General features: G+C 47.5%; 1 protein-coding gene across 2 annotated transcripts in view; it reads left to right on the top strand.

The window, feature by feature from the left end:
* The window catches only part of PSME3IP1 (proteasome activator subunit 3 interacting protein 1), a 36,389-nt gene that overhangs the window by 6,361 nt on the left and 16,459 nt on the right, over positions 1 to 13,569 (top strand). For both annotated transcript variants that reach the window (XM_056137204.1, XM_056137203.1), the window contains exons 2-4: positions 8,151 to 8,292; positions 8,694 to 8,792; positions 9,993 to 10,115. In XM_056137204.1, the coding sequence (XP_055993179.1) occupies positions 8,166 to 8,292; positions 8,694 to 8,792; positions 9,993 to 10,115 (349 nt within the window). In that variant the 5' untranslated portion in view covers positions 8,151 to 8,165. The remainder of the gene's footprint in view (positions 1 to 8,150; positions 8,293 to 8,693; positions 8,793 to 9,992; positions 10,116 to 13,569) is intronic.

Genomic DNA, 13,569 nt, shown 5'->3' with positions numbered 1-13,569 from the left:
TTGGTGTGTGTTTACATGGGTAGCCCAAATTTGAAGAGAATGGTAGCCAGGGATATAAACATTTTGAGAAAATTATGCTTTTGGCAGGGGCAGGGGGCGCACCTGGCTTGGTGCTCAGGGAACATACGTGGTACCAGGGATTAAACCAGCGTCCACCAAGTGCAGGGCAAGTGCCTTACCCACTGTACTATCACTCGTGCCCAGGAATGTAAATTTCTAATCTTAAAACTTGTCCGGAATGCTGGGTAAGGCACCCCGCTCATTTTGTCCCCCCAACCTGGAACTGTTACGTATTTGGACTTCAGTACAAATAGGGCAGTGTGATATGTTAACGCTCACTCTGGCTTGAGATAGAAACTTCGATATTTTTCAGTTTTCAAACAAATTTGAAAACTTCTTTATTCGTGTCCATTTGAAACTTTTTTTGGGGGGGGTGGAGAGGGCACACCTGGCGAATCTCAGGCTCTGCACACAGGAATCACTCCTGACTGTGCTCAGGGGACCATCTGGGATGCTGGGGATCGAACTTGGGTAGCAGCAAGCAAGGCAGACGCCCGCCCTGCTGTACTGTTGCTCTCCTCCACCACAACCCACCCTCCCACCCCCATGTAAAAGTCTTAATTAGAGTATTTCTGGGATGGTTTTGGTTTTTCATGAATTCCCTATCTGCAGAGCATCAATCCTTTTAACATAATGTATTGCTCAGTTTGATAAATATGTCAGTTTGGAATGGGGGCAGCTGGTAAGTTAAAGGAAAACTGACAGGATTTATTCTTTCTAAAATGTAATACTATGCTCGAGCTCGAGCTTGAGCGGGCCCAGTAACGTCTCCATTGGAGACTATGTTGTTACTGTGTCTGGCATATCGAATACTCTCGGTAGCTTGCCGGGCTCTCCGAGAGGGGCGGAGGAATCGAACTCGGGTCGGCCATGTTGCACCGCTCGAGCAAATACTATGCAACAAAATTAAATTTCCAGTGTTAATCTTCTTCCCACCACCCCCACTTTATTTGAACACCATAGCTTACAAAGTTGTTAATGGTTGGTTATAGGCATTCAGTATTCCAATCCCAGGAACCCCCTCCCCTACCCCCTGTCCCCCCCATTGAGTGTTAATCTTCTGTATTTCTGCTTGGATCTCCTACATTCCACTCTTCTAGTTTCTCCTTAGGCCTCAGTTCATTTATACTTTGTTTTGAATTTTTCTAGCAAACGAAGAAAAACAGGAGAGCAGTAAGAATTTTGCTAGGCAGTAGGAATTAGAAATAAACCCAATTTAGCTTCTAAGTTTTCATTCTACTCCCAGAAAGAGCTGAATAAGTTCCAGGTACTCACTTCACCTCTCTGTTGCAGAATAAATAGCCACACAAATACGGGCCTCTTCAAAGATGCTTTGTCTCGAAAATATTACTCTGTGTGAGAGAATATCTTTCATTTGCAGTCACAGGAAAGTAGTAGTAGTTATTCCCGACACTCTCAGTTCTATAAGAACGTTTTGGCCCTGAGTTCTACTGCGCAGAGTGTGTGGGGGGCTTGGCGTTCCCCATGGGACATAGAAACTTTAGTAAATGCTCATTTAACACCTGCCATTCTCTCTGGCTTCCATTGAACAGTGTTTCAGAATCCTCAAGGGAGGGGCTGGAGCGATAGTACAGCGGGTAGGGCGTTTGCCTTGCACACGGCCGACCCAGGTTCTACTCCCAGCATCCCATATTCCCCTGAGCACCGCCAGGAGTGATTCCTGAGTGTATGAACCAGGAGTAACTATTGTGCATTACTGGGTGTAATCCAAAAAAGCCAAAACACACACACATGCACACACATACACACACAGAATCCTCAAGGGAGAGTTTTCCTTCTTACACTCTTCCAGTCTCTCGCGGTTGATTTATTTCGTAAGTATTCATTATAGACCTAACCTAATGCCAGGCAGTGTGCTAATAATAAGTACTTTGCAGTTTCAGAGAGCTGTGGAAATAGTCATGAATAATAAAACCCAATGGGCGAGTGCTCCATGGGTACTAAATGACTGGTAGAAGTAACAGGGAAGTGAATGGGATACACTAGATCACACCAATGAAGCCCTAAGAAGGGGAGAGTAGAAAGGACAGAGCACTTGGGGGGATTGGGCTCCGGGATTACTCCCAAGTCTGCTCAGGGATGACTGAGCGGACCTTGGGATCACATGGGGTGCCAGGGATACACTTGGCTCAACCATGTGCAAGGCAAGTGCTCTATCTGTTAACTCTCTGCCCTCCAGAGCATTTCTTTTAAGGAAAAAAGATGGGGGCTAGAGAGACAGTAGAGGGCTGAGATGCCCTCTCTGGGCACCTATTAATTAGTATTAGTGTTAATGAGTATTAATAGGTGCAGGAGTATCAGTGCTTAAAGCTTTGGGGCCAGAGAGATAGTAGAGAGATAGGGTACTTACTTTGTACAGGGCTGATCTGGGTTGGGTCCCTGGCACTCCATTTGGTCCTCCAAGCCTCATCAGTAGTTATCCCTGGGCACAGAGCCACTGTATACCCTGAGTACAGCCAGGTATGTCCCCAAACCCCAAAATTAAAAAAAAAAAAAAGACATATCCTTTATGTACCCTTTTGAATTTGGCACAGTGCTGGACACTGAATTCAGCACAATTTTGAGTGTTTTGTTTTTGTGTGGGGCCACACTCACCCCTAAGCTCAGGGATCACTCCTGGCAGGCTCAGGGGACCATATGGGATGCCCGGGGTTGAACTGGGTTCTGTGCATGCAAAGCAAATATCCTACCCACCATACCTATCTCTCCGACCCCAATTTTGAATTTATTTAAATTGAGCTACTAATCAAGTAAAACAGAGACTTACACTAAAGGGAAAATAGAAAAATAACCAAATTATATCAATATGCAAGTTTTCCTAATTTCTGTTTGATGGGATCCTTTTCTGAACTTCAGATGTTGTGGCAGTTGATTTATTTTTCTTCCACTCCTTGAGTGAAAAATAGTTGTTTTCTCCTGTAACCTATCTGAAGTTGAACACACTTCCTTGTAATAATGCCATATAAACATTTGCTTAAAGAAGATGCCAGAGATTGAGCAAACTATTTTTTGTTTTGTTTTGTTTTTGAGCCTTACTGGCAATGCTCAGTTACTCCTGGGTCTGCACTCAAGAGTCACTCCTGGGGGCTTGGGAAACCATATGGGATGCCAGGGATCACATCCGGAGCAGCCACGTGCAAGGCAAGCATTCTACTCATCGTATTGCTAAGTATTTTTACGTGAACTGGTCTTGTGTATCTTCACTTAATGTTTTATGTCGTGTGGTACTGCTTTCACCCCTTTGGACGAGCTTAAGTCTGTGAATGAGGAAACCAAGGTTCCTGCAAGCTCTGAGTGGCAGAGCCAGGGTTGAACTAAGGTCTCGCTGCTGCAGACTGTCTGTAAACATTCTCACACATGATTTCCTTCCCCCTGTAAAGACACTACTGCCAAAGGTGCTGACTTCATATTGATTGGATTCATTTAAGTGGTGTCAGTAAAATGTGAAGCTTAACTTCTTGGCAACGTTTATCGATAGTAAGATTTAACAATTTCCTCCTTTATTGAAACACTGACTTACAAAGTTGTTCATGACCTCTTCATTACAGGCATTGAATATTCCAATATTCCAACCCCAATTCCATCACCTCTGTGACTGTCCCTCCACCATTGTCCACATTTTCCCAACCACCGCTCCAAATCTGCCCTCTTAGCAGGCACCAAATAATCTATTTTATTTTATTTTATTTTTTGCTTTTTAGGTCACACCCGACAAAGGGGTTACTCCTGGCTCTGCACTCAGGAATTACCCCTGGCGGTGCTCAGGGGACCATATGGGATGCTGGGAATTGAACCCGGGTCGGCCGCGTGCAAGGCAAACGCACTACCCGCTGTGCTGTTGCTCCAGCCCAATAATCTATTTTATATTGCTGGTTAGAAACAAATGACGAAAGGAGTTAACAACAAAAAACTAAACGAAAATTTGTGGAAATTATATCTCACCAAGGGGACATTAATTCCTTGTCTTGAGGGTTTACTAAGCTGTTGTTGCTAGTTGAGTCTTCTGTGTTAGTGTTTTGTTTATTGAACTTAGTGGGCTTCTGTGCTACTTTCCAGCTAACTCGGTGGGCACCCTTGTGACTGTCAGTATTGTAGAGTTTGCAGGTCTCTTGCAATAAGGAACATTTTTTTTTTCTTTTTTTTTTTTGGGTCACACCCAGCGATGCTCAGGGTTTACTCCTGGCTTTGCACTCAGAAATCACTCCTGGCGGTGCTCGGGGGACCATATGGGATGCCGGGAATCGAACCTGGGTCAGCCGCGTGCAAGGCAAATGCCCTACCTGCTGTGCTATTGCTCCAGCCCCCGCAATAAGGAACATTTTGACTCTGGAATGACCTGAGTGTTTCTGAAGGAGGAGTGTATTGATATCTGAATTCTAATTTAGAAACATGAAAGAATCTAGGTTTTATTTTGAAGTATTGGGAAGATTGTTTCATTTTTCAGAATGTAAAGTGAGAATGAAGAGATGTATTCCATGGAATGCCAGTGGCATATCTACCCCAGGCTTAAATATTCTCAGCCTGCTTTGCTCCCTTCTGTGAGACACTGTCACTTTTCTCCATGTTAAAAGATCAAAGGAACTAGTATTGTTCAGCCAAGAAAAAAACTGCAAATTAGAAGGTGCAGGAGGGTTGTCTCCAGGTAATTGAAGCAATGGTGGGTTATGAAAGGAATTTGGTTTCTTTTGCATAGTCCCAGTGAATTGAACTTATGCTTGGAAGTCAAAGAAAAACAAATTTTCTGTTTAAGAGTTATCCTGCTGATGAGGCTGGAGCAATAGTACAGTGAGTAGGGTGTTTGCCTTGCACGCGGCCGACCCAGGTTTGATTCCCAGCATCCCATATGGTCCCCCAAGTACCACCAGGAGTAATTCCTGAGTGCAGAACCAGGAGTAACCCCTGAGCATTGCTGGGTGTGACCCAAAAAGAAAGAAAGAAAGAAAAGAGTTATCCTGCTGATTAAATCTGAGAGAAAGTCATGTGGGAGGAATCTTAAAATTTTGCAAAAAGGGAACTTGGGGGCCACACTCGGTGGTACTTAGGGGACACCCCAAACTGTGCTCTGGGGTGCCATGAGATGCCAGGGATTGAATGGAGTTCTCTGCATGCAAGGCAGGTGTCTTAACTCCTAGACTATCTCTCTGATCCCCTTCTTGAAGTTTTTACTTTATTTAAAAAAATCGTTTTGTGTGTGTGTGTGTGTGTGTGTGTGTGTGTGTGTGTTTGTGTGTGTGTGTTAGGGCCACATTCAGGAGTGTTCAGGAGCTGTTCATTGCCCTGTGCTCTGGATGGCCCCTGGCGTTAGAGTAGTTAGAGTATCTCCTCCCCTCCCCCCTTTAAATTTTCACATACAGCTTGGATATAAGTCTGGGTATCTGGGTTTGTTTATTTTGATTTCTGGGCCACACCTGGTGATACTCAGGGATTACTCCTGGCTCTGCTACACTCAGGGATCGCTCCTGATCAGGGGCTCAGGGGACCCCGTGGGATGCTGGGGATGGAAGCTAGGTTGCTGCACTCAAGGCAGGTGTCCTGCCCGCTGTGCTCTCTCTCCAGCCCCCAGTCTGGAATTAGATAGATGTCCGAGGGAGAGTCGTTTTAGGTGGACCTTCATCAGGACTCTTCTTCCTTCGGATTATTTACCTGGAAATTCAGGACTGGGGAAGAAGTCAGAAAATTAATACGTGGTGCTGAATGAGTGCCTCGTCTAACAGCATAAACAAGGCTGGAGTTTCGGCGTGTCGCCCCCACCCATAGGATCCTGCACAGTTGTCATTTTCTTTCCCTAGAACATTTAAGCAAGTATTCACTCAAGGGGAAAAAAAAAAAAGATGTTGACTCTTTTATTTCACAAGAGGTCCTTTTGCAGAACTTGAGGGATTTTTGGCGCAGAGACTAACCAGTTTTGTTTCTAGAATGGGCCTTAGCTGAAGACCCTGAGTGATGGGAAGTGAGAAGTGTCTGGGATGTGGAGCTTCTGAGGGAGCACTGGCTCCCCCGCCAGAAATTCTCGCCTCTGTTGACCCAGACCTGAGCAGCAGGGGGGCTGGGGCGGGCCACTCTTTCTCAGCTTTTGGATTTGCGTTCTCAGTTTCTTTTTCGTCTGGAGGAAATGAAAATGTTGTTTTAGTCACAATTAAATAAGAGCAATAATGGGGCCCGAGCAATAGGACAGCAGGTAGGGTGTTCGCCTTTCACACAGCCGAGCTGGATCCGATCCCCGGCATCCCATATGGTCCCCCCCCTCTCGCCCAGCACCGCCAGGAGTCATTCCTGAATGCAGAGCCGAGAATAATCCTTGAGTATGGCCAGGTATGACCCAAAAAGCAAAAAATAAAAATAAGAGCAGTAAGAGCGTCCCTTGAGCAGTCTCAGCACTGTTACCTTGTCTAAGGAATCAGAGGGATGGTGATGAGGCTTCTGGGGCCACGGGGTGCTTTGCTTGCCGGAGGCCAGGGGTACCCAAGCACTTTTAGGTGTGACAGAGGGAAAAATGAGAAAGAAATTAGAAAAGGCAAAGCAAGGGTGAAAGTGCCCCCTTCCCCCCACTCCCATCCCCAACACTTTTTTATTTTTTTGGCCATACCCAGCAATGCCCAGGAGATCATTCTTGGTGTTGTTCTCAAGGAGCACTCCTGGCAGGGGTAATGGGATCCTATGGGATGGCAGGACTTGAACCCAGGTCAGCCGCATTGGGCCTGGATCTGATTCTCAGCTCTACTTGCCCCTACTTTCATCACCTTAGACAAACAAGCAAGTGACAGAACTTCTCTCAGCCTCAGTTTCTTACCTGTAAAGGGCTATTTTTTTTAACGGTTAATTGATTTTTAGTTAATTTGTTCAAAAATTAGAAGTTTTTAGAAGTTTGGTGATTCTTAATTTTTTTTTAAATTTGGACACTGATTTAAGAGCTAATATTTTCTTGCAGGGTCAATATGACAATAAATGAGATTGATAAAAAAAAATCCTAAGAGCTCAGTCAATGGTAGGTATTTTGTTTTCATGCCAGCAGAGGAGATTTATTTATTATTTTTTGTTATTTGGGGTCATCTTAAGCGGGATCGAAGTTGATTCCCGAGTTGTGCAGAATACTTACTTCCTCGTTAGAGCGTAGCTTTGCAAAGTAACACAACATGTTTGAGTAGAGAGTTAATTCCGTATAGTTCTTTCAAAGCAAAGTCAACAACAAAGGAGCAGCAGAAATGTTTCGCGTCGTCGATGGAGTAATGCATCCTCCCTGGGCTTCATTTTATCTCCCCTCCTTTCTAAAGAGGTCTGGTCGGAATACATCAATTTGGGATTGGGGAATCCTCTGCCGAGATCGGTATAAAGCAGTGGGGGTCTTTGTAGCAGTGGAAAGAGAAGGACCCAGAATAGACCCTTAGGGCAGATGGAGTTTAGAGGAGGAGGAGCTGGAGGAGTCAGTGCCCAGGACCTGGAGCTGGAAACCAGAAGAGCTAACCCTAGCCTCACGCTCTCCTCCAAGGTTTGGATGCCTCCAGGCATATTGCTTCCTTGTACAGACTGGGCTTAATGCTCAAAACCCTTTGAAATGATTGGCTCCATTCTGAACCTACTTGGCAGTAAAAGTAGGCGAACCGAGGTTCCCAGCGCAAACATTGGAAAGCCCAGAGACCAGGGAGGTGAGACACGTGCCTTGCATGTGGCTGCTCCCTTGGTCCCAATCCCCGGTGCCACTTATGACGCCCTGAGCACCTCAGGATGTGGCTCAAGATCCCCCAGCCCCCTTAAAAGAAAAATGATACTTTCAGATATGGGTGGACAGAGCAATATCCACAGTGCAAAGTTTGTGATGGAAACAACGTATAAAGAAGGTTACACAAGGCCCTCTTGCTGGCTTTGGAGATAGCATGCTAATCAAACCATGGACCGCTTTCGGGGAAGTGTAGCCACGTGCTTTCACCCGTTGGAGGCCTGGCCCGCACGACCAACTGCGGAACCTGCAGCTCAAGGCCAGAGGGGCTCAGGGGGGCGGGTGCGGCCGGGTGAGGCAGAGCTCAGTCTGTGCTTTAGGATCTTGATTGCAGCGTGTGTCTGTGTTCTCGCAGCTCTACTGCTCCACTATGGATGGAGGGGATGACGGCAACCTTGTGATCAAAAAGAGGTTTGTGTCGGAGGCAGAACTAGACGAGCGGCGCAAGCGGAGGCAAGAGGAATGGGAGAAGGTCCGGAAACCCGAGGATCCGCAAGGTCTCTGGGCTCACGGTTTGGCCTCCGGCTTACAGGTCTTTGCCCCTCGCCCCAGCCCTGAGGGCTTCGCTCCCAGGGGCAGGAACTGAGGAGAGATGGAAACGGTGACCACTCCCGTCCTTGCCCTTTCTGCTCTGCCGCTGTCCCCGGGAGAGGTGGGCCTTGGCTGGCCTCTGGTCGCTGGTCCTGCCAGCAGCCTCAGACACGGACCCTTGGCTTTAACTGTCTGCTGACGGCCAGAGAGTCGCCGTGGACCCAGTACTCTCCTGTCGTCCTTGCCCTGAGATGACACAGCGGCTTGATCGCTAAAGCCCCTGGTGGTTCCCAAGTAGTTGGAAAGAATTCTAAAGTCTATGTCTTTTCGCCCCACTCTTTCCTCTCTGGCCGCCTTCTCCTTCCAGAATGTCCGGAGGAGGTTTATGACCCTCGGTCTCTCTACGAAAGGCTACAGGAGCAGAAAGACAGGAAGCAGCAGGAATATGAGGAGCAATTCAAATTCAGTAAGCCTCAGAGCACAGACCAAGCGACTCTGCTGCCTCTTCCCTCCCTCCCTTCCTTCCTCCCTCCCTCCCTCCCTTCCGCCCTTCCTTCCTTCCTTCCTTCTCTCCTTCCCTCTATCCATCATTCCTTCCCTCCCTCTCCTCTCCTCTCCTCCCCTGCCCTCCCCTGCCCTCCCCTCCCCTCCCCTCCCCTCCCCTCCCCTCCCCTTCCCTTCCCTTCCCTTCCCTTCCCTTCCCTTCCCTTCTTCTCTCCTTCCCTCCCACCTTCCCTCACTCCATCCCTCCCTCCCTCCCTTCTGATTTTGTGGGTTATACCCAGTGATGACCCAGGGGTTACTCCCGGCTCTGCACTCAGGATCAACCTGGTGCTTCAGGGACCATATGGGATGCCGGAGATCAAACCCAGGCCAACTGCTTGTAAGGCAAATGCCCTACCCACTGTACTATCCTGTCCCTGTGAAGCCTTTGCTTGCTTGCTTTATTGGACTGCGAGGAGGTTGTTTTTGGGCCACGCAGACCCCAGTGCTCCAGGCCCTCTCTTGCCCACAGCTTGGTGTTCGGGATAGCATGCAGCGGTGTTTGGGGAACCATGTGGTGCAGGGACTGACCTCAGGGTTGCTCCAGCCCTTTGAACCAGCTCCTGGTGCTGCATCTTTTTATTTTTTTATTTGCGTTGGGGGCCACACCCAACAGGACTCAGGGTTTTTTCTGGCTCTCTACTCAGGAATGACCCCTGGCAGTGCTCAGGGGACCTTACGTGTTGCCAGAGATTCAAACCAGGGGTCAGCTGTGTGCAAGGCAGGCACCTTACCTCCTGCATTTCCTCTCCTTGTAGTGTCATTTTTTTTAAATGCCTTTTTGTCTTACACAATATCTTTTCTAATAAACCCTGGAATGATCTTGATTATGTAGCCTCCAGATGCTCATTTGGTGGAAAGGAGACTCAATTCTGCCTTCTGTATCACATTCAATGTTTTGTTTAGAGCTCCAAATATCCATTTTAATTCTGTGCTAATATCTAGTAATGGAAGAAATGCTTTGATTTTATGCCATGTTATCTATCCAAGAGCCATGGTGTTTATAAATTCTAACTCCCTGAAGGATCCACTGTATATTAAAAAAAGAAAAGGGAAAGACTTTTTTCTTTTTAGCATTATTTCCCCTTCATCCTGCTAAAATGTCCCTTGTTTATATTCTCAGAAAACATGGTCAGAGGCTTGGATGAAGATGAGACCAACTTCCTTGATGAGGTTTCTCGGCAGCAGGAGCTAATAGAAAAACAACGGAGAGAAGAAGAACTGAAAGAACTGAAGGAGTACAGAATATCCTTTGCATTTTGTGTTTTGTTTTATTTTGTTTTGCTTGGAGGTCACACCTGTCAATTCTCAGGGCTTGATTCCTGGCTCTGCACTCAGCAGTGACTCCTGGCAGTGCTCAGGCAACCATACCAGGATCCCTGGGCTCAAACTCGGTGGGCCACTGGGTGGGTGACATCAAAGCAAGTGCCCTAGCCATTGTACTATCTCTCTGGTCCCATCCTTTTTATTTTATTTATTTATTTATTTTGCTTTTTGGGTTACTGGCAATGCTGGGGGGTTACTCCTGGCTCTGCTCTCAGGAATTAACTCCTGCCAGCGCTTTGGAGACCATATGGGATGCTGGGGATCGAACCTGGGTCAGCTGCATGCAAGGCAAACGCCCTACCCACTGTACTAGCATTCCAACCCCTATCCTTTGCATTTTTAAAGGAGTCTGTGAAGTGTCAGTTTTCTATGGATTTTAGCATCTTCATAAATGGAATGAGAGTCTTTGGCTTCTAAGTTCCCTTCTAACTAACCATCTTCCTGTGAACTGAGTTCTTGGCAGTGATGAGGCAGAGTGTTACAATCCCAAGTCCAGGTCGTTCAGGATTAACTGAGGCCTGAATTGTGCTGGTCAGTACCAGGGACTCTTGTCTTGTTCGTTTAGACAGAGGTGGGAATGTGTTCAGCCTCATCCAGGGGGTCTTTTGAGTTTTGTTATTTTTGTTGTGGTGTTGGGGGTTGCAGTTGTACCTCAGCCCTGGGCTCCCCTTCCTTGCGTTCACAGAACTCCGGCCCGCAGGATGTCTATGCTCCTCTCAGGTGAGTTTGCGATTCCATCTCACGCCTTGTTTGCCTGGAATGCTCTGCCTCTGAGGCTGGGTTTGATTTTGGGTTTGGCCACACCTTGCGGTGCTCAGGGCTTACTCCTGGCAGCGCTGGGGGACCCCTGAGCAGTGCCGGTGGTGGCATTGTGTAAGGTCAGTGCCTTAATCGCAGCACTGTCGCTTCAGCCTCTGCCTTCAGATGGCACAAGACTGGCATATTATGCAAAGTATGGCACTCAGTGCTCAGCTTGGATCTCCCTCATTTGGGACCATACCTATTCAGCTCACTTAAAAGTGCCCACCCTACCACTAACTAGATTGTCTGTCTTTAATTTTACTTTTGGGCCATATCTGGCTTTGCTCAAAGCTGAACTTTCATTCTGTTTTTGCTTTCTGGGTTTTTTGTTTAGTTTTGTGTTTTGTTTTGCATTTTGGGTCACACCCGGTGATGCTCAGGGGTTACTCCTGGCTCTGCACTCAGGAATTACTCCTGGCGGTGCTCAGGGATGCTGGGAATTGAACCCAGGTCAGCCGTGTGCAAGGCAAATGCCCTCCCCGCTGTGCTATTGCTCCAGCCCCTTCTGGGTTTGGGTTTTGTTTTTTATTTTAAGAAGGGGGTGGCAGGCAGGGCCACACCTGGTTCAAGGGCTCAGGGCTTACTCTGTGTTCAGGGATCACTCCTGACAGGGGAAGTACCATGAACATGGAGGTGGTTTCCTGTGCCTTAGGCCATGTAGGTGGGAGGAGCTGACCCCTGTGATTTCCCCCCAGATGCAGGGACCTCGGCTGCACTGTCATAGTCTGTCATAGTTGGGACTGTGTGCACTCTGCCCTTGATGTTCTCTAAGAGGAGAACCGTGGGCTGGGGTTGTAGCTCTGTATTTAAGATATTTCCCTTACATGTGTGAAGCTCTGAGGTTGAGCCCTGGCATCACATATACACACATATATGCACGTACAGTCATGGGAGTGAAATGTAGATAGAACTCAGGGATTTGGTTTAGAACTCAGATTCTCGGGGCTGAAGCAGTAGCACAGTAAATAGGGCATTTGCCTTGCATGCGGCCGACCCGGGTTTGATTCCCAGCATCCCATATGGTCCCCTGAGCACCGCCAGGGGTAATTTCTGAGTGCAGAGCCAGGAGTAACCCCTGTGCTTCACCAGGTGTGACCCAAAAAGAAAAACAAAACAAAACAGAAAAACAGAACTCAGATTCTCAGGAGCTTGGTTTCCATGAAATTACCCTGACATGGGGCCAGAGCAGTAGTATCACGGGTAGGGTGTTTGCTTTGCGCTCAGCTGACCTGGGTTCGATCCCAGGGACCCGGTATGATCCCCCAAGCCCACCAAGTATGAGTGCAGAAACCAGAAGCAAGCCCTGAGCACTGCTGGTGTGGCCCAAAAAAACCAAAAAAAATTTAAGGTAATGTGGCTGATGATAATTGCAAGAAGGTGACGGCATAGTTTCACAAAACTTGCTGTATGTTGATTACAAAAATCTAAATATCAGCTTGCTGGTCAAGCCCATGTTCTTCCTCAAATAGAGTCCCTGCTTGCTTATTTTTAAAGTCTCTTTTCTTGCTTGTTTACTTTTTTTTTTAAGCTTACTTACCTTAAACACTCCTTTTCCTTTTCCCCCATCTATCTTTTATTGTTTGTTTTTGGGACCACGCCTGACCGCTCAGGGCTTATTACTCCTGGTGCTGTGGTCAGGGATCACACCTGGTGGGCTTGCGGGACCATATTGGGATGTCAGGAACTCTGTGAATCTGGGTTGACCATGTGCAAGGCAAACTCCCCACCTGCCGTGCTATTGCTCCTCCACTCCCCCCACCCTTCCATCTTTCTACGTAAGTTTCATCCAATAAAAATTATCTTGTGCCAGGGCTGGAGCAATGGCACAGCGCATAGGGCGTTTGCCTTGCACTCGGCCGACCCGAGTTTGATTCCCAGCATCCCATATAGTCCCCTGAGCACCGCCAGGAGTAATTCCTGAGTGCAGAGCCAGGAGTAACCTCTGTGGATCGCTGGGTGTGACCCAAAAAGGAAAAAAAAAAAAGATTTGAATTGATAGAAAGTCACATGCTACAGTAGGAAGCAAGCAGACCCTGCTGAACCTCTCCTCCCCTCCTCCCTCCCCTGGCAACCCCGAAGTAATATTGTGTGTGAATGTTTAGCAAGGAGGGGCAGGTGTACGCATGGCATTCATTCGCCGCGGGGCTGGTTCATCTAAGGAAATACACTAACTAGACTTCTCACTGGAGTCTGTCTGGGTTCAGGGGCTTAATCTGGCAGTCTCGCAGATAGAACAGACTGTCTCACAAACAGCATGCCGGAGAGAAGTGTGGGGGGTGGCGCTGGTGTAAGGTGCTCCGTGGGTTTTTAGTTCAAAGGATGGAATGAAGGGGCAGCCGGGAGAGACAAAAGGAGCTTTATTTTTTTTCTGTGCTGGTAACGTGATAGTACAACATGGAAGAGGCGTGAGGGGTGGGGGTGGAGGGTGAAACTTGGAAAGTTCTGGCTGTCTGAAAAATACTAAAGGAAAAGGGGCCTTCCAACCCCCGGTGTATATTAATGCACCAATCCGAGCAGGCCCAGAGCCAGGGGCGGGTGGAGATCGGACTAGAAAGATCGGACATCTGTTTATT

Source organism: Sorex fumeus, unplaced genomic scaffold (assembly GCF_029834395.1).
Source record: "Sorex fumeus unplaced genomic scaffold, SorFum_2.1 ptg000122l, whole genome shotgun sequence".
Lineage (NCBI taxonomy): Eukaryota > Metazoa > Chordata > Mammalia > Eulipotyphla > Soricidae > Sorex > Sorex fumeus.
The sequence above is the reverse complement of the archived record's forward strand: the minus strand, read 5'-3'. Positions and strand labels throughout refer to the sequence as shown.